The 21,232-nt window shown below is 35.9% G+C and overlaps 1 protein-coding gene across 4 annotated transcripts in view; it reads left to right on the top strand.

Annotated features, from left to right (window-relative positions):
• The window catches only part of ARMC1 (armadillo repeat containing 1), a 54,068-nt gene that overhangs the window by 7,300 nt on the left and 25,536 nt on the right, over positions 1-21,232 (top strand). For all 4 annotated transcript variants that reach the window (XR_013994791.1, XM_081070918.1, XM_081070919.1 and 1 more), the window contains 2 exons: positions 3,293-3,384; positions 15,116-15,305. Coding sequence is in view for 3 of the 4 variants with exons in the window: in XM_081070918.1 (XP_080927044.1) it covers positions 3,293-3,384; positions 15,116-15,305 (282 nt within the window). In the remaining variant the exon portion in view is untranslated. The remainder of the gene's footprint in view (positions 1-3,292; positions 3,385-15,115; positions 15,306-21,232) is intronic.

The following is a 21,232-nucleotide window of genomic DNA, read 5'->3' as shown; positions in this document are numbered from 1 at the left end:
TTCAGGCTTGCTATTATAGGCCCAAGAGTCAAATAGTTGGATTTGTTCAGGGTTGATTCTTAGCCGGGTAAGTTGAACAGACCGACCATGTGAGGCAGTTTAGGATTTTGACAAGGGAGTGGTTGGAATGATAGACTGTAGATGTGAGGCTGAGTAGGAAGGAGAGTCCTCAGGGAGGGACAGAGCTAAGGAGAAAGTAGAGGGGTCAACGGGTGCAAGTTCCTAAACAGGTTGAAGAACAGGTGTGGTGTTTTTATAGTTTCATTTTATCTTCACTATTGGCTTATTAGCTGTACCCTTTTATTTTTTTCTTTGTGGTTGCTCTAGGTTTATAATACACATCTTCAACTTCCCACAGTATACTTTTAAATAAATCATAAACTTCCTGTATAGTGTTAGAAGCTTGCAACAGTATATTTCTATTTCCTCCACCCATCGTTCATGCTATTTTTGTTATACATTTTACTTCTACGTATATTAAAAAATCTACAACTTTTTTTTTGCTTTAAACAGTTATTTTTAAAAAATTTAAATTTAAAAAATCAAGTGTATTTTATATTTGTCCTCATATTTACCATCTCTGGCATTCTTCAGTTCTTAATATAGATTCACATTTCTACTGGTGTCCTTTTTATTCTGCCTGAAGAATTTCAACATTTTTTGTATTGCAGGTTTGCTGGTGGCTTTTTCTCCACTGCTTTAAAAGATGTTTTTTCCTTGTCTGGCTCATATGATTTCTAATAAGACTGCTGTAATTCTTACCTTTGTTTCACTCTATATAATGCTTTTTTCTGTCTTCGGTGATTTAATCACTGGTTTTCAGCAAACAATTTTGAAATGGATGGTTTTGTGTTTTGTTTTGCTTAGGGTTTGTTGAGCTTCTTCAGTCTGTGTGTTTGTAGTTTTCATCGATTATGAGAAATTGTCATTTATAATTTTTTCAAGTTTTTTCTGTATCTTCCCTTTCACTCTTCTAGAATCCAATTACTTGTATGTTAGCTATTTCATGTCCCACAGGTCACTGTTGCACTGCTGTTTTTCCTTTTTTTTTGTCTTTTTCCCCCCTCTCAATGGGTCATTTTGGATAGTTTTTATTACTACATTTTGAAGTTCACTTTAAAATGTAGCACCAGGCATTGTTTTCCCTACTTTCTGATGGTTTTCCTCACTAGCCCTATGGCCTTTCACCCCAGACATATTCAAGCCAATATTCAACCAGAAATTCTTGGGGACCCTCTGAAGTGATCTCTGGAGTGTTCTTACTGTGGAGATCCATCCCTCATTTCTGTTATTCTGCTTTGCAAATTCTAGCCGCCTGGGGTGCTTTCTGACACCAGCCAATTCTCTGATCCTCTGTGGACACCCGCTGGCTGTTCAATCCAGTTCAATTTTGACACGAACTACGTGGAACTAAGTGTTAAACTCCCCTGGTTTAAGGCTCAGTTCCATAAGACTGCCCTCACTTCAAAGGCCAGTTGCAAGTATCAGGTCACCCATATTTCTGACTGAGCAGCCATAAATTGGGTGTTGCAATGACCCCATCCTTAGGTTTGATAATTTACTAGAACGGCATGCAGAACTCAGAAGCCACTTTGCTTCTGTTTACCAGTTTATTATAAAGGACACACGTGAACAGGTACATAGGGCAAGGTCTGGAAGGGTCCCGAGCACAGGAACTTCAGTCCCTGTGGAGTTGGCGTGCACCACCCTCCTGGCCGGTGGACGTAGTCACTAATTCAGACACTGCATCTCCTTGTTCAAGTGCTTTTATGGAGCTGAGTTTCCTCTTTATGAGTAACAAAAGGCACTCCTGCCACTCAGCAAATCCCAAGTTTTAGGAGCTCTGTGCCCGGAAAGACAAAGACCAACGATTTTGTATTTGTTTGTAAGACCTAATTTTTTATTGCACTGTACCACCCCAACCTCCCCACCTCTGGTCTCTGCCTCCCTAACTCAGTAAGAGCAGTGGGCTCCATTTGGGTTCCCCCTCCCTATGCTACTGTCTGGAAACTGCCTCCAAAGCAGTGAGATGGGGCAATTGTAGGGCCCACCTCATCGTTTCTCTTGTCTCAGGGATTACAATTCTATGCTGCCTCTTGTCCCCTCTGTGTTTAATATGTGTTGTCATGGTTATTCATTTTTTATGGAGGGATGGCAGTTTCCATGGCAGTTAATCCTTTATGGACTGAAGTGAAAATCAAGGTAGGAGTAGTTGCAGGAAAAATAGGAGATTGTAGTCGGAGAGAGGTTGTTGTTTTTGTGACTTCATAGTTGGTACCACTTTCGATAATGACCACGTGCTTTGGAAATGGGTTGTAGAGGACCAGTAGAAAATGTAAGGGTCAGTGGACTTGATGGCAGAGTTTTGGATGGTGTAGTTCACGAAGGTATTCTCCTGAGAATCAAGTACCACGTTTTTTTTGTGGATGATGAGAGATTAGGAAATCTGTAGAACAGCTAATGAAGTCCCTAAAGAATCAGCATGTGAAGGAAATACTTGCAAAAATGTACTTTATTTTATTTATTTAATTTATTGGGGAATATTGGGGGGCAGTGTGTTGTTCCAGGGCCCATCAGCTCCAAGTCGTTGTCCTTCAGTCTAGTTGTGGAGGGCACAGCTCAGCTCCAAGTCCAGTTGCCATTTTCAATCTTTAGTTGCAGGGGGCGCAGCCCACTATCCCATGCGGGAATTGAACTGGCAACCTTGTTGTTGAGATCTCGCGCTCTAACCAACCATCTGGCCGCCCGCAAAAATGTGCTTTAAACCTTAAAAGTACCCAAGAAAAGCTGAACTCAGAAAATATAAGTTTGTGAGAATGAGTTCATCTTTTGTTTTTCAGTTAAAAAAAAACATTTTAAAGGTGAATTATAGAACTAGAGGCACTTGATTCCATAAAGGTAGTTGTATGTTTTGTCCCTCTCTGCAGGTTATTTTAACTCATATGTAAAAATCATCAAAGGAAAGATGAAATTTATAAATGGAATATAGTTCCTTGTATCCTTGACAAGATGAAGTAGTGAAAATAAAACCGGAACAGCCTAATTTTGACCTTGCAGATGAGTTAGGAACCTTTGTTTCAAAGAGCAGATTCAGCTGTTTCAGCTCAAAGGATCACCTCTCCCCGAGGCACTGCTGTGACCATCACACTGAAGGAAGAGTTTCAAAACACTTCAAAACCAATTGATTCTGAAAACAAAAACCTATTTTTTTTCTCTTGCAGTTAAGTTAGTAGTGGGTTTAATTTTGCGTAGTCTGGACATGTGAATTAACCTATTACTATTTCTGCTGTAGGCTCTTCGTTACTTGGCAGAATGCCGTGCTAACAGAGAAAAGATGAAAGGAGAACTGGGTATGATGTTAAGCTTGCAAAATGTTATACAGAAGTAAGTACGATGGTTAGTGTCTCCTAATGCAGTAGAAAGATGGATCTTGTTAAATGTATACTGATTGTTAATATACAATTTTACTGGAACTTTTCTAATATAAAAGCATACTTTTTGTGGGTTATATGTCCAAAAATGTTCTGCTGGTCAAAGTTCTGGTACATTAAACATTGATATTAATAATAGTCCTTATGCAAATGCTCAAATTTTATTTAAAATGTTGATAAACATTGTACTTACGGATATTTTTTAAAATGAGAAAATCTTATCTTGTATGAATTTTTGAAAATTGATTTACTATCAGAGCAACACATTTGAAAATATGCAGCATTATAGTATACAAAACTTTTGTCACTTCATCCCAGCCTTACTCAAAAGAACCTTTATCAGTGTCATGGCAAAAAAAAAAGAAGAAAAAAGGCTTTTGGTAAGATTTTCCTGAGCATCATTGAGAGGTCTCAGAGACTTAGAGCTATGTAATTTTAATTTTTGCTAATGGGTAGTCTTTAATTGTACCTCTCATCTTAATAAGATTTTCATATCCATTGTCTCATGGTTTATCACTTTTTGAGGTAGCTTTGACAGATAACAGTTTTATGGGTGAGGAAACGACAGAGGACAAGTTACTTGTCTGTATTCCTTCAGCTGTGTTGTCTCTGGGGATGTCTGGTTTGCTCCTTTCTTAGGCCTTGTTGATTTCTTTGTAGAAGGCTAGAATTTGAAGATTCAGTGTTTTGATATTTCCACTGTATCTGGAAGGAAAAAGGTAAGCTTTCTGAGGCTTTCTCTTAGTGTACTGTATCGTGATCTTGTACAAGACATGGCTGCTTTAAAAACTAAAATAAGTAACCACTTAATTTATTTGTTTTTTTAAAACTTACCTTGCAGTTTCTTTGGCTTGAGTGGTCACGAAAGTTCTTTTGTAATTGCCAAATACTATAAGTTGAATTATGTCAATGGAGAATCACCTAAACTGACTGCCAAGACCGTGTGCTGTTGTTTTTTTCTTAGCGCTCTTGGATTCTGGATAAATTGTATTTTATTAATCTTATTTTTTAGAGATCACTTAAATATTTGTTCTCATGGGGTCAATTACCTGCTAGGCTGGTTCTTTGGTGCTTTGATCTTTGATAATGACAAGATAGAGACAGGTTTTTTTCTTGTCTTTATCCAGGTGGTCAGTTGGGAATAAATAACAAAATATTGACTGCCATCAACTGTGTTAATCATTGCCTATGGTTTGAGGTCAATTCCATTAGTGAAAATTTGGATTCTAGTTCTGACTTGAGACAAATGATTTCTTTGCCCCTTGGTTTTCTTATATAGGAGCCTAAAGTTACACCTACCAAGTAATTGAGGATCCAATGGCATAATATATGTAGAAATGCTTTGTAAATTCTAAAGTGTTGTATAAAGTATAAGGTTGCACCATTCTCGTTCCTAGTATGCTTTAATGCCATATAGTTAACTAGTTTTAACTGGCACATTTAGTTCTGTTGGAAACTGTGAAAGGGTTAAGTATAATATGGATGCTTCTATAGGGCAATTTTATTCATATGATGAACTTAAATTAAGGTTGTGTATTCCTTTAACTGGCATAGTAATTGAAGTTGAAAATATGTGGTAAAAAGTTTTAAATGTAAGACATTACCTGAAAAATTAATGTTGATTTATTAAAATACACTTTAAATTTGAACTTTTATTAGAGCAAGTTTTAGAGGTGTCATAGATTTCACCTATAAAACAATTTCTTAGCTTGGTTGGCTAAGGTTCGGTATGTATGTATGTACGTATGTATGTACATATGTGAGTGTATGTATATACAAGATGTGATCAAAAACTATGGTGGGGCCGGCCCGGTGGCTCAGGCGGTGAGAGCTCCATGCTCCTAACTCCGAAGGCTGCCGGTTCGATTCCCACATGGGCCAGTGGGCTCTCAAAAAAAAAAAAAAAAAAAAAAAAAAAAACTATGGTGAATGTGTAAATTTTAAAAAATCGATTACTGTGAAAGACACATTGCCATTAATTCCCCTCAAAATACTCCCACTCTCTTTGAATGCACTTATCCCATCGTTCTTGCCACTTTATGAAGCAGTTCTGGAAGTCCTCTTTTGTGAGTGTCTTTAGTTGCACTGTCGTGGCTGCCTTGCTGTCCTGAATCATTTTGAGTTTGGGGAAGAGCCAGAAGTCACACGGTACCAGATCCGATGAATAAGGTGGATGAGGACACAGCATAATGTTTTTATTTGACAAAAATTGCTATACTAGAATTGATGTGTGACACAGAGCCTTTCCGTTGTGATCACAAAATACAGTGAAGGCTGCTGCTGAGTGCCATCCAACGGAAAGCCAGGGATCTTCAATATGGGAAGCGGCGTGTTGAACTTTAGTAATAGCGTGTGACTAGTTTCAACTTGTTCAGTGCAGTCAGTCGGTTGAGAGAAAGTGTGTTTTAACGTGTGCCACAAATCATCTTCCATCATGGCAACGCTCTGCGTCACATATCGCTTCTGGTATATGGCAATTTCTGTCAAATAAAAACATTACGGCGTGTCTTCATCCACCTTACTCACTGGGTCTGGCACCGTGTGACTCTCTTCCCCCAAATCAGAATGATTCAGGACATCGAGGCAGCCATAACAGCACAACTGAAGACACTCACAAAAGAGAACTTCCAGAACTGCTTTAGAAAGTGACAAGAACGATGGGATAAGTGTGTTAGAAGCGAGGGGGAGTATTTTGAGGGGGATTAATGGCAATGTGTCTTACTGTAATCAATTTTTTTATTTAAACATTCATTGTATTGTTTGATCACACCTGGTATGTGAGAGCTACATCTATAAAATAGAAGGGAGACTACTTTTACCTTTTTTTTCTCAGAGAAGTGTTATGTCAGTTGAGGTCATTATCTTGGCATATCGTGCGAGAAGGAGATCTTGAGATGGAGTTAGAATTGAAAGAGGTTTATCGTGGGGTACGGTCTGTAAAGGTGAAGGAGGATGAAGCGAGATTGCATTACACTCTTTAGACTACCATGAAGATTGACATCTGTAAAAGGAATGTGGAGAGGAAACTGAGTGGAGCAAGGAGAGTCTCAGCTTGCTACGCAACGCAACTCGCAACTCGGTCGGATAGCCAACTGAATGGGGAGCCCCCAAGCAAGGAGTTTTCCTTAGGCAGAAATGGCCTGGCCCTAGTGTCCCCACTGTTCAGTCATCAGCTGGGGGCTGCCCTGGAAGAGCCAGGATGAAGGATTGAAAGGTGGGTGTAATGAATCTCAAAGCCACAACGAGGGGTGTAGACTTCCTGCTGCTGAAAGGCACATTTCTTTCTTAAAGGGAGATCCAAGCAGTGTATCTCCATGGCTGACACAAGTGGCTTATGTTTTTCAAACCACTTGTATAAAGTATGTTTTTTAGAACAGTGTGGTATTTGTTGCTGGCACCTCCAGTAGTAAAATAGATGTACATCTGTTGCATACTCGATGATTATAATTTGATCTGCCTGCCCTCTCAAAAGGGGAGACACGATATAATTTTTATATACATTTTGCAGCTCATTTGGCTGTTGGAGATCTCAGATATGAAGGTTACTTTTCAAGCTTTTTAAAAGTCACCTCTGTTTCCCAAAATTACCATCTTTGACGTTTATCAGTTTATTTGAATGTTAAAAATATGTGTTTTGGCTTGTAAACATTGAGACTATGAAGTATTAGAATCAGGCTTTGGTTCAGCATATTTCACTTTGTGTTGTGAACTATCTCATGACGTGGGCATGACTTTCTTTGTTTTAAGAAATTAGATTGCGCTGGCATTTTCATTATCTCTTCATCTACTTGTTTCTTTCGGGTGCCTCTATTTACAACCGTCACAAATCAAAACGAAAAGTTTTTATCGCATAGAGCAGTGTGAGTCTTATATACAGTAGTCCCCCCTTGTCTGTGGTTCGGCTTCCTGTGGTTTCAGTTACCCACGGTCCACTTGGTCTGAAAATATTAAATGGAAAATTCCAGAAAATAAACAATGCATAAGTTTTAATTTGGGTGCCATTCCGAGTAGTGGGATGAAACCTCGAGCCGGCCCGCACTGTCCTGCTTGGACATGAATAATCTCTGTCCAGAGTCTCCACGCTGTAGATGCGCCCCATCCATTAGTCACTTAGCAGCCGTCTGGCTCATCACATCGCCTGTCTCGCTACCGCAGTGCTTGTGTTTAAGGCACCCTTCCGTTACTTCATAATGACCTGAAAGCACAAGAGTGGTGACGCTGGCAGTTCACATATGCCAAAGAGAAGCTGTAAAGTGCGTCCTGTAAGTGGAAAGGTGTGCTGGATAGGGACAGAGCAATGTATATGTAGGGTTTGATACTATCCGCAGGTTCAGGCATCTACTTGGGGGTCTTGGGATATATCCCCATGGTTAAAGGGGGGGCTACTGTATGCACAACTTACTTGAAACTTTAAACATATATTCTTTAGTCATTACTTTGTATTTTGACGTTTGCGTTACCAGATGCAGATGACTGATCATCTGTCACTAGTGTAGCGTAACTCATGTATGAACTAATTGGCATCCATTTTATGTAGGTCACCTTATAAGCTGTAGCGCCAGAGATCTATGTTCTATACTCTGTTTTCTTTGATACGCTGCCCCATGACAGCCAACCGGTCAGGATGGGATCTCTCTCAGTAGGTCTCTGTTTAGCAGTACTGAATTAGGGGGATATTTAGCTGTGATTCTATGGACTTATGCAATGAAGGAAGGATAAGAAAGATCTTCCCGTACCCCAGAAAGAGCCACAGAACAGAAAATGTGTTGTGAAGGGATGCTGCTTTATTGACTGAAAAGAAAGCTTCCATCTGGCAGTGATCAAAGGGGAATTCAAAAAGCAGAAGTAGGTAGCAAGAGTGGTGGTTATTCTTCATGTGGGAAGCAGAGAAGAGTGTTTTATACAATAGGGAAAATTCTGTGTACAAACATTTTTACCCTTTAATCTCCGTAGTATGTTTTGCTACAGAATGTTGCTGAGATTTTTAACATGTTATTCAACAGCAGGTTTTCCTTGTGTTGAGGTCAAATTGGTGCTTACGGATCAATAATTGGACTGAATTCAAAGTCACTATTTCAATTTTTTAATGGTGAAGAGAATTTGAAGTTTTCTGTCAGAATGAATCTGGCATTATGTTGTAATTTTAATCTTTTCCATAAATAAAAACTCATCATTAGAGGTTAGAACCTTTTTACATTTTGTAAGTCCTGGATCTCTATGTGAAGAGAATTTTCAAAATATCAACTTAGGGGAACATCTGAATCATCTGAATCCAGTTTAAGACATTTTGTTAATTTGTATTTCAGGAGTGATGCTTCTGATATAAGATACATTTTATGAAAGCGCTTGTGAATATCTAACGTGAATTATGCTATAAATAAAAGCCACTTTAATAAAATGTGGCGTTGCAATGAAAATATCTCATCTCATCTGGAGAACTTCCTAAAAATTCTAGATTTTGAAACAGTACTATAATAAATGGTGGTCTATTCTTGCTAGAATCTGGGATGAAAAGTGTACTTCATTTCTTTATGCCTGTTTTCTGTTCTTTTACTTTTCTTTTTTTTAAAGATTTTATTGGGGAAGGGGAACAGGACTTTATTGGTGTACAGTGTGTGCTTCTAGGACTTTTTTTCCAAGTCAAGTTGTTGTCCTTTCAATCTTAGTTGTGGAGGGCACAGCTCAGCTCCAGGTCCAGTTGCGGTTGCTAGTTGCAGGGGCGCAGCCCACCATCCCTTGTGGGGGTCGAACCGGCAACCTTGTGATTGAGAGGATGAGCTCCAACCAACTGAGCCATCCGGGAGCTCATCGCCAGCTCAGCTCAGGGTGCCGTGTTCAATCTTAGTTGCAGGGGGCACTGCCCACCATCCCTTGCGGGATTCGGAGGAGTTGAACCAGCAACCTTGTGGTTGAGAGCCCACTGGCCCATGTAGGAATTGAACCGGCAGCCTTCGGAGTTAGGAGCACGGAGCTCTAACCGTCTGAGCCACCGGGCCTGCCTTGTTCTTTTACTTTTTAAAATGTCATGTAAAAATCTTAATACAGGTATACAGTATCTGATTTATTTGTAAAAACTAGAAAATATAAAAAGGAGTAAAACACGTAATGCCATTTATCTTTTCATTTCAGTGTGTTTATGAATATTTTAAAACTTTAGATTAAAATGATATCAGACTTATACAAAAGTTGTAAAAACAGTACAGCTACCAAGATGCCCTATATATAGATTCCCCAAATTTTAACATCTTTTCATTTGCTTTATCATTGAAACATTTGCTTTATCATTCTCTCTCCATACATGATGTTATTTAACGCATATATTCATAATATGCTGGGGGTGCCAAAAAATGTATACAAGTGGACACTTTGGTCAGCGTTGCTCAAGCAGTATTTCGTCATAATCAGAAGTGTCTGGACGCTGATGGTATTCACTTTGAGCACCTCTTGTCATTGCAGAAGTGAAGCGTGACTTGTATTCATCTTTTGTTATTGGTATATATTGCGTATTACAATTTTAATACAGTTTGCATTTCTTAAAATGTGTATGCATTTTTTTGGCACCTTCTGTATATATGTATATATATTTATATTCATTGTGAAGTATATCTTTTAGGATTAAGAAAAGAGCCCTTTGTCATGTTTACTGCGTGGATTTGGGGCTGGAATTCTACTTTGATATCAGTACATAATCTCTGTTCTCATTGTTTCTACATTTGCCCATTCCTTTATTTCTGAATCACTTTGCTTTAACTCTGTTTTGTTTTGTGAGCCAGATTAAAAATCTTCTAATTGGTGTGCTAAGTCCATTTATATTTATCGGTTTGACTGATATATTTCATCCTAACTCATTTTGGTTATGATTTCCATTTATGTTACAGTAGTTGTGTTTCTCTCTCTCTATGATTATTTTTCTTTTATTTTGAAAATTTTTTCTGATAGAAAGATTTGCCCTATTGTTATAGTGGTTGCCTTTGTACTTACATGTTTTAAAACTGTTCTAAGTTGTTTTCTTGTTTAAACTTTTACTATCTTTCTTGTTAGTTTTTAATGGTAATAATCTTTTGACTGCCACCTATTATATATTCCATAGTCATTGAGCTTTTTCTAAACTTTTCCTCTGTTCTCCCTTCTCCTTTCTTAAGTTGCAGTATTTCTACTTGTCAGAACATTTATATATTCTTTCATTCTCTTTCCCACCTTTGTCTTAAATTTAGATCTACACTTAAATATATAAAATATTCAGTCAGTCTTTTGCTAAAGTTTTCCCAGTCATCTCTTAAGTTGGTTGAAGCTCATTCTCTAGTAGATTGCTCAAGAAAGGTTCAAATCTTCCTTGAGTTCTTTGATATTTAAAACTCTTTTTCTATACCCTTTACTTGAGGGACAGCTGGACTGGAATCATGGTCACCTTTTGTTTTCTTGAAATTCTGGAAAATACTTTTCCATTTTGCCTTGATTTTTATATTATTTATGTGAAGTCTGATGTCAACCTATCATGTAAAAGAGACTATAGTAGTATGGTAATGTAATTAATGTAGTTATTAACTTTAAACGAAACAATGTGTAATGAAAACAGTTTTGCCATAGGCTAATTGATATAAACAAGAGTTAAATTCTTGTCACATCTCATCAACATTACAACAAAATGACACTGAACGAAACGTTATTTGAGGGCCCACTGTAATCTACTTAATACATCAAGAGCACTCCTCCATATATCTGGTTTCCTGCAGCATCATTCTAAATGGCCACAGCTATATTCCACATCCTTTATAGTTTTTTCACTGTCTTTTTTGTAATTATTTAGAACAGAGGTTGGTAAATTTTTTTCTGTAAAACGTCAGATAGTAAATATTTTTGGCTTTGCTGGATATACAGTCTGTTGCAACTACTCAGCTCTGCCCTTGTGGGTCAAAGCAGCTATAGATAATATGTAAATACATGGACTTTGGCTCAAGTATCATAGTTTCCCTGCCTTGAACATTGTTACCTAAACAAAGCTGTTCACTTCCTTCTTAGAACCCTTTTCAAGTTAGGATTGTTTGTGTGTTAAAAAATGAGGGATGATTTTCTGGGTTCCATAAATGTTACAGGAACACTTTTTCTTATCAAGTAACACAGGAAAAATATGCAAAACGAACTCCTAAAGGAAAAGTTGTGAAGTTTTTCAAAAGGCGATAGATAGCAAGTCTTTAACAGTAAAATAGTATACTCATTGATTTCATGAAATACCATATCCAGCTGTGTATAATGCACTCTCATGTATAATGTGCACCCACGTTTTTGGCCCAAATTTGCAGGGAAAAAATCTTTTGTTTTAATTTTCTAATTCAAATTTTTGTTTGTTTCCATTTAGGTACTTGCTTTTTGTATTGTAAAGGAATTTTAGCATTTATTTTTTAACATGGTACAATAAATTTTATGTAACAAATAATTACAAAACACAAGAACAGGTACAAGGTACATGAAATTTTATGTACTGGTAACAGATTTATGATGTATTTATGCATCGTAGAAGGCCAAAAACTTCGTCATTGCAAGTTTGTTGTAAGTTCAACAAAATCGATTATTGTAGTCTAGGGTATTTTGCATACAGATATCATTATTGATTTCTAGAGTTACACTTTTAACTCATAAGCATAAATAAAACAATTAAAAACATTTATATAGTACGGAATTAGTACTACCCGTGTATAATGCGCACCCTTATTTTTACCTCACAAATTTGGGCAAAAAAGTGCACAGTATACATAGCAAAATACGGTATATGGAAGTCTTAACTGGCCTTTGTGGGCAATATAAAATGTTATTAGTGGTATCTAGAATTAGAGTGAATTGGTGTTTATGACCAATAAGGAAATATATTTATATTCAGAATGAAAATTATTTTTGATATATAATAAAGATCAGAGTTCACATTTTAGTTGTGTTTTATGAATAACATGTTGAGACTTCAATATAGACAACTAATTAGAAAAAATGGTGAGGAGTCAATATACTTCACTATGGAATCGTTAATTACTGAGAGCAGAATTCCAATTATTAAATGAAAGAACCTTTCAAGATAGTCTTTTTTTCAGATATTAAAGACTGAACTAAATCCAGGGCATTAATCAACTCTTTCAATTTTTACTTGCCTAAGAAGATTAGGGCAATTAGTACTTGCTTAATTATACAGTCTGTCTCACATTTATGGCCAAATGTGCTGTATAACTCTAGACTTTTTCTACTTGAATGTTTTGAATCACAGTATTTGAACAGTAATTTTGGTTTATTTATTTATTTTTAAAAGCTAAGCTTCCAAATTTGTAGATGCTCTTGGATTTTTCTTTTTGATTTTAAAAGCATATTTTGAAAATAAGGACATAATTATTTATAATTGACTTGATCAGCAATATGCAGAGATATTTATGATATGTAAGATCAAGAAGTAATTTGGTTTGTGATTCATTTTTGCTTATTTGTTTTTGTAAACTTCATTTTGCCTTAGACTGATTTGGGCCTATAAGTAAAGATGTTTACCCCTTATCTGTTTTGTGAGGGTTCTTCAGCAATGTAATTTAGCCCTGTGAGGTACACTAGAACAACACACTTAAAACAACAGTGAGACCATCATGTTGGTTTGATGATGTTATCCTTTTAAAATTTTTTGGTTTTAAGTGGATAGATACTTAAAATCTTCCAGAAAGAAATTTATTGCTGTATGAAAATGATGAAACTTTGGAACTGTGAAATAAGGCAGTGAAAATGGTAGTAGTAGCAGTATTTATTTCATTTCACCATTTTTGTTAATCTGTCACCTGTAATTGCTTTGCTTATCTAAGTAGGCATAGTCTTTGTGTGTCTATAGACGAAGGGTGTAGTTTTGTTGTAAATCTTCAATTTTCTAATTGAAAGTGTGAGTAACCTCTGTAGCTGTACAGACAATCAGAAATGCGCATGTATCACCTATGCAAATTGTCCTTATGAATAAATGGCAGTTTTCCCCTTCACTCTGTTGCTACAAATACGGAAACCACTAGAATAGGTTTATGAGAGAATTAAGCCCTAAAGAATCCATTATCTTCTCTCCTGTGAATCTGGAATGGTTCTAGCTCTATACCATCCTTGGGAGAATTGAGAAAATAGTCACTCACCTAGTTTTTTGTACTCTTTTCCTCTTAAATGCATGAGTGCCTCTAACTAGTGTCCTCATATTCTTTACAACTTGTTGGCTAGTATTTAAAATATCTCAGAACTGCAGTGACCTTTTCAATAAACTGTAAAATAGCTATCAGAAAAGTGCTGAGACATCTCCTCAAATAAAAGTCTTTTTTATAGCTTCCTGCAATACAGAACCAAAGTCATTCAAAGTAATTCATCTCTGGTGGTCAACAGTGGCCCCCAAAAAGCACCTGGTCTAGTAAATTGAGGGCCCGGAAAATTGCCAAATTACCACCTCTGGAATTGAAGGTCTTTATAGCTAAAATGTGTACAGTCTGAATATTAGAGATTGAAGTATTCCTGCTCATTCAATAAACAAATGGATTGCAAAAAGTTTTGTAAGGCTTTGTGGAAGATACAGAAAGAACACACCTCTGTTTTTAAAGAGAAAGAAATAGAAAATTAAGATCAGTAATACTCGCACACGCACAAGCATAGTACTTTGAATCTAGAGGTATGAATGGGGTGGGGTGGCTTCATAAAGAAGGTGGTGCTTGAGCTGAGCCTTCAGGGGAGAAATGAGTTTGAAAGCATACAGTCAGGTGAAGCTCTTCTGGCTAAAAGGACATGATGACCTGATGTTGGTCAAGCTGAGTTGGTAGAGTACAGATTTTAAAGGCATTGAATGTATGTTAAATGGTTTGGACTTAATTGTGGCTATTTATAGGTGAAATGAGGATTATTTTCTTACAGTTAATGTGTATACTTACTGTTTATTCATCTCAACTAATAAGAATCATTAGATCGGGGCTGTCCAATATGATAGCCATTTGGCACATATGACTTTAAATTTAATTAAAAGTGAATAAAATTTCTTCAATTACACGTGACACATTTCAAGTGCTCAATAGCCACATGTGAATGGACAGCGCAGATACAGAACTTTTCTTCAGTGCAGAAAGTTCTGTTGGACAGCATCGCACTAGCTGTTTATGTGAGAATCTGTAGCAGGATTTAAAAGTTTAAGAATGAAAACTTTTGTTTGCGTTGTGGTTTTATGATACATGCTTTGTAAAAGATGTAAAAATGTAAGTTAAACAGTTTGAATTTACTAAGAAATCTATTGAAATAACTATATGAATGATCTAATTTTTCTTGTTTTGGATTTTAATGTTATATTTTCTTGAAGGTCAGGGTACTTTCAAATTGAGAGTTGAATGTTAGTGTTAATCCAGGGACTTGTTATATCCTGATATTTTTATTTGGTTTCCTATTAATGATTTCGATTAAATGGGCTTTTATACCACTATAGAGATGAGTTTTAAATTTCAGTGAACCATGGGTTTAAAATGAAATGTGAAGACTTTGTTGTAGTAGATGCTTTTTCTACATTACCAATTATTCTAGGATTCACTGGTATTTCTTTTAAATTGAACAAAGCATCAGAATGAAGGAAACAAGGCTTTGTAAACTTGAAGAATAAAATTACAGAATCAGTAGAAGTGACAAGACTAATTTATTAATTTATGTTTCTTTTCGAGGACTACAACTCCAGGGGAAACAAAACTGCTGGCCTCTGAAATCTATGACATTCTTCAATCCTCCAATATGGCCGATAGTGATACTTTCAATGAAATGAATTCACGTCGAAGGAAAGCTCAGTTTTTTCTGGGAACTACAAACAAACGTGCCAAAACAGTGGTTTTGCATATAGATGGCCTTGATGATACGGTAAGACTTTTATAAACACACAGTTCATAAGATGGGAAAGAGAAATCAAATTAAATAGTTTCCTCAGTGTTACTTCCTAACAGCCCTTAAGAATAAGTCCCAATATCAGTATTTAATACTGATAAAGGTGGTACTTTGTGCTAAAGGGGTAGGTTAATCAGAGGACATAACAATTTAAAACATTTATGCCCTAATACTAGAACTTCAAAGTACATGAAGCAAAAACTGACAAAAATGTAAAGAGAAATAGACAAATCTACAGTTAGAGCTGGAGATTTGAATACCACTCTCTCAATAGAACAAGTAGGCAGAAAATCAGCGTATAGAACACTCAAATACACTAATAACCAACTTAACCTAATTGATATTTATAGACTACCTCACCCAACAACAAGATAATATTCTTTTCAAGTACACATGGAACATTTACCAAGATGGCATCCCTCCCTCCCTCCCTCTCTCTCTCTTTGTTGGTTGATTTAGGGTTTGTTTTATATATCTAACTTATCACAGTCTAACTTCAATTAATATTACAGTAGTCCCCCCTTATCCACGGGAGATACTTTCCAAGACACCCAGTGGATGCCTGAAACAGCAGATGGTCCCGAAACCCATATATATTAGTTCTTTCCTATCCATGCACACCTTTTCACTTAAAGGAGGCACTTTACGGCTTCTCTTTGGCATATGTGAATTGCCAGCATCACTACTCTTGTGTTTTGGGGCCATTATTAACTGAAAGAAGTGTTACTTGAACACAAGCACTGTGACACTTTGACAGCTGATCGAGAGGACTACTAAGCGACTAATGGGTAGGTACCGTACACAGTGTGGACACACTGGACAGGAGTGATTCATGGCCTAGGCAGGACGGAGCAGGATGGCTCAAGACTTCATCATGCTATGCTGCTCTGAACGGTGTGCAGTGTAAAACTTATGGATTGTTGATTTCTGGAGTTTTCTATTTAATATTTTCGGACCACAGTTGACTGTGGGTAACTGATACTGCAGAAAGCAAAACCACAGATAAGGGGGAGCAGCTGTATAGCACTTCAGGCATTGTATAAGACTCTTATAACACTCTATTTCCATTTCCCTATCTCTGCTTTTTTGCTGTTGTTACCATGTTTTATTTCTACACGTTATAAACCCAAAAATAAATTTTTTATATGAAGTATTCTTTTTAAAAATTTTTCTTTTCAGTTTTTTTATTTTGGCAAAATACACATAGCATAAAATTTACCATTTTAATCATTTTTAAGTGTACACTCCAGTGTTGTTAAATATATTCATAATATTGTGCAACCATCACCACCATACAGCTATGTATGTACAACTTTTTATAGTGTAAAACTGAAACTCCACCTATTAAACAATAACTCCCCTGTCTTCCTTCCCCCCCAGCCCACCACTGCTCTACTTTGTCTCTGATTTTGAAAAGTCAGTCTCTTTTAAAGACATTTACAAAATAAGAAAAAATATTTTCCGTCTACCTCCATATTTACCATTTCTGGGGCTCTTTATTCCTTTATATAAATCTAGATTTTTATCTATTAGGCTGGTGCAAAAGTAATTGCAGTTTTTGCAGTTATTGTTAACCTTTTAAACTGCAGTTACTTTTGCACCAACCTAATATCATTTTCCTTCTGTCTGAAGGACTTCCATTAACATTCTTGTAGTACAGGTCTTCTGGAAATGAATTCTCTCGGGGTTTTTTTTTTAATTGAAATAGCATTCACATACTATAAAATTACTATTTTAAAGTATACAATTTGGTGGGGTTAGTATGTTTACAGGGTTGTACAACTATCACCATTGTCTAATTCCAAAACATTTCATTACCTCAAAAGGAAACCTCAGACCCATTAGCAATCACTACCCCTATCTCCTGGCAACCACTAATCTACTTTCTGTGTCTGTGGATGTGCCTGTTCTGGACATTTCACATAAATGGAATCATACAGTGTGTATGTGACCTTTTGTGTCTAGCTTTCACTTAGCATGATGTTTTCAAGGTTCATCTCTGTTGTATTATATATCAATCAACACATCATTCCTCTTGCTAATATTTCATTGTATGCATATACCAATTTTGTTTATCTATTCATCAGTTGATCAACATTTGGGTTGTTTTCACTTTTGGGGTGTTATGAATAAATTCTGCTATGAGCATTCATAGCAGACATAATTCATTTTGTGTGGATATATGTTCTCAATTCTCTTAGGTATATCCCTAGAGGTAGAATTACTGGGTGGTATGGTAACTTTATGTTTAGCTTTTTGAGCAATTGCCAAACTGTTTTCTACAGTGGCTGCACCATTTTACATTCCTATTAGCAATATATGAGGGGTCTGATTTCCCTACATTCTTGTCAGCATTTGTTATTTTCATTTTTTAATTTTTTTTAGTAGCTATCCTAGTGTGCGTGAAATGGTATCTTAACTGTGGTTGTGATTTGTAGTTCCCTAATGACAAATGATGTTGAGTATCTTTTCACGTGGTTATTGATCATTTTTCAGTGGTTGATTTAGGGTTTATTGCATACATCTTTTTTTTTTTTAAATTAAATTTATTGGGGTGACAATTGTTAGTAAATTTACATAGATTTCAGGTGTACAATTCTGTATTACATCATCTATAAATCCCATGCATACATCTTTATCACAGATTTTCTCTTTTGGAGAAATGTCTACTCATTTGTCCATTTTTAAATTGCTTATTATTTGTCTTTATTGTTGCATTCTATTAAAATCATGTATTACAATTCATATATTGAACCTGTCATTTCTAGTGTAAGTTTCAGTAGGTCATGGTATATAATCCCTTTAATATGCTTCTGGATTCAGTTTGCTGGTGTTTGTTGAGACATTTTGCATCTATATTCATATAGGATGTTAGTTTGTAGTTTGCCTGTGCTGTATTTTTTTGGTTTTGGTATCAGGGTAATACTAGCTTCATAAAACGAGTTGGGAAATGTCTGGATGAGTTTGTGAAGGATTTCTGTTAATTCTTTTAAACATTTGATAAAATTCACTAGTGAAGTCATTTGGTCCTGGGCTTTTTCTTCGTGGGGAATTTTCTAATTAATTCAATGTCTTTACTTGTTATAGGCCTATTCACATTTTCTTATCTTCTTGAGTCAGTTTGGCAATTTTGTCTTTCTAGGAATTTGTTCATTTCATTATCTAATGTGCAGGCATACAGTTGTTCATAGTATTTGCTCATAATCCTTTTATTTTGGTAAGGGTGGTCATAATAATACTTTTTATTCCTGATTTTAGTCATTTGTGTCATCTTTTTCTCAGTGAGTTTAGCTAAAGGTTTATCAGTTTTAATCTTCAAAAAACCAACTTTTGGTTTCATTGATTTTTCTGGTTTTTCCCCCGTTCTCTATTTCTTTCCCCCCCTACCCTAATGTTTATTTCTTTCCTGCTGCTTGCTTTGGGTTTAGTTTGCTCTTCTTTTTTATTGTTTTTTAGAATGGAAAGTTAGGTTACTGATTTGAGATTTTCTTCCATTTTAATGTAGTATCATTATAGCTATAAATTTCCTTGTAAGCACTGTGTTTTCTGCAGCCCATAAGATAAAGTATTCTCTGATTTCTCTTTTGAGCTCTTCTTTGACTCATTGGTTATTTGTTTAATTTCTGTGTATTTAGAAATTTTCCAGATTTCCTTCTGTTACTGATTTCTAATTTCCCTTCATGTGATTAGACAGCATTGTATGATTTCAACCCTTCTAAATTTATTGAGGCTTGTTTCATGGCCTAATATGGTCCATTCTGGAGAATGTTCCATGGGCACTTAAGAATGTTTATACTGTTGAGTGTTCAATAAAATGTCTATTAGGTTCAGTTGATTTATAGTGTTTAAGGCTTCCTTTTTCTCACTGATCTTCTGTCTAGATGTTTCTACTCATTTTTAAAGTTCAAATATTGAAATCTCTCACAGTTTCAGTGTTTTTTGGGGGTAACCTTTTAAATTACATCTGTTCATTTTTTTTAAATTAGTTTCAGGTGTACAAAACAAGGTAATAGACATTTACACCCCTCACAAAGTGATAATCCCCCTCCCCAATCGACTACCCCTCTAACATCCTATACAGCTGTTACAATTCCATTGACTCTATTCCCTATGCTGTGCTCCACATCCTATGACTGCTGTGTTTCCCCGAAAATAAGACCTAGTCGGACAGTCAGTTCTAATGCGTCTTTTGGAGACGCATTAGAACTGACTGTCCGACTAGGTCTTATTTTCGGGGAAACACAGTATATCAAATTATAGTTGACATTCATTGTTATTCTACTTCCTCTTCAGGTGTACAGCGTGGTGATCAGGCGTGGTCTCCCCAATAAGACACGTGTTCTCAGGAACACTTTCAGTTTTATATGTCTGAAAGTGTTCTTATTTTTTTTTCCCTTTTGAAAGATATTTATGGGTATAGAATTCTAGGTACAGTTTTTTTCTTACCATATTATAAGATACTATTCCACTATGTTTTCTGTTGTATTGTTTCTATTCAGAAGTCTATCAAATTCTTATTTTTGTTCTTCTGTATGTAATGTGTCTTTTTTCCCCCCTCTCTGCCTGCTTTTAAGAGTTTCTCCTTTATCACTGCTTTTGATCATTTTGTTTGTGATGTGCCTTGGTATAATTTTCTTCATGTTTATGTAGCTTCTTGGATCTCTGGGTTTATAGTTTGCAGCAGATTTGGACAATTTTTTCCATTATTTTTTCAAGTGCTTCTTCTGTTTTCCCCTCAGTCTTTCAGGGATTCCTATTACATATATTCAACCTGTGAAGTTGTCCCACAGCTCACTAATAGTCTGTGAATTTCCTTTTAAATTGTTTTTTTCTCTCTGTTTCATTTTAGATAGTTTGTGTTGCTATATTCACTAAATTTTTCTTCTGCAGGTGTTTAATTTGCTGTTAATCTCATTTGGTGTATTTTTCACCATAGATATTGTTTTACTGTATCTCTAGAAGTTTGATTTGGTCTTTTTAATATCACCTTAACATGTTTACATTTTCTCTATTTGAACATACAGAATATGGTAAGAATAACTGTTTAATGTCCTCGTCTACTAATTCAGTCATCTGTGTTATTTCTGAGTGTGTTTCTGGAGATTGATTTTTCTAATTATAGATTGTAGTTTCTTGCTTCTTTGCATGCCTCATATTTTTTGATTGGATGCCAGGTGCTGCAAATTTTACATTATTGGATACAGCATATATTTGTATGCAAAGCCTTTAAATATTCTTGAGTTTGTTGTGGATCAGCTACTTGCAAACAGTTGGATTTTTATGAAGTGTGCATTCAGGCTTTGATAGGCAAAACGATAGCACCTTTAACGTAGGGATAATTATGCTGCACTGCCGAGACAATACTTCTGGGTTCTCTGTCCATGCCCCAGGTTTGTCCAAGTTTTTACACTTTTATAAATCCAAAGTTGTATACTTTATATATGAGGGGTGGCAACTGATGGATTACCACTTATCTCTTTAGCTATGCCAGGTAGGTAACGTTGGATTATCCACAGTTTTTTCTGTAGTGTTGGGGTGCTTAGGCTTCAGGATTTAAGGTTCAGTAAGTAAGTGGGGGGGAGGCTTTTCATATGCATAGTATCCATAACACTGCCAAATAAGTTAACTATTTCATTGAAACTGGGACCACAAGATCCTGAAAGGTTTCTAGAAAGCAGGTTTTGGTAACTAAATTGATTGAATGGAAGATAGATAAAATATCGCCAATATGTCTGCTTAATTTTAATGAATAAGAATAATATGGTTATTTTTTTAAACTGGCCCAAATGAAATAATAAAACCTAGCAAAGCACACACAAAAATATAGGTCAGTATATCTAAAGAATATGATTGCTAAAACCATAAAATAGAATATTAGTAAATTAACTCTAGCACTGTACTAT

This window comes from Rhinolophus hipposideros, assembly GCF_964194185.1.
Source record: "Rhinolophus hipposideros genome assembly, chromosome: 13".
NCBI classification, from domain to species: domain Eukaryota; kingdom Metazoa; phylum Chordata; class Mammalia; order Chiroptera; family Rhinolophidae; genus Rhinolophus; species Rhinolophus hipposideros.
Note: the sequence above shows the minus strand (reverse complement) of the source record. Positions and strands in the feature narration are given on the sequence as shown.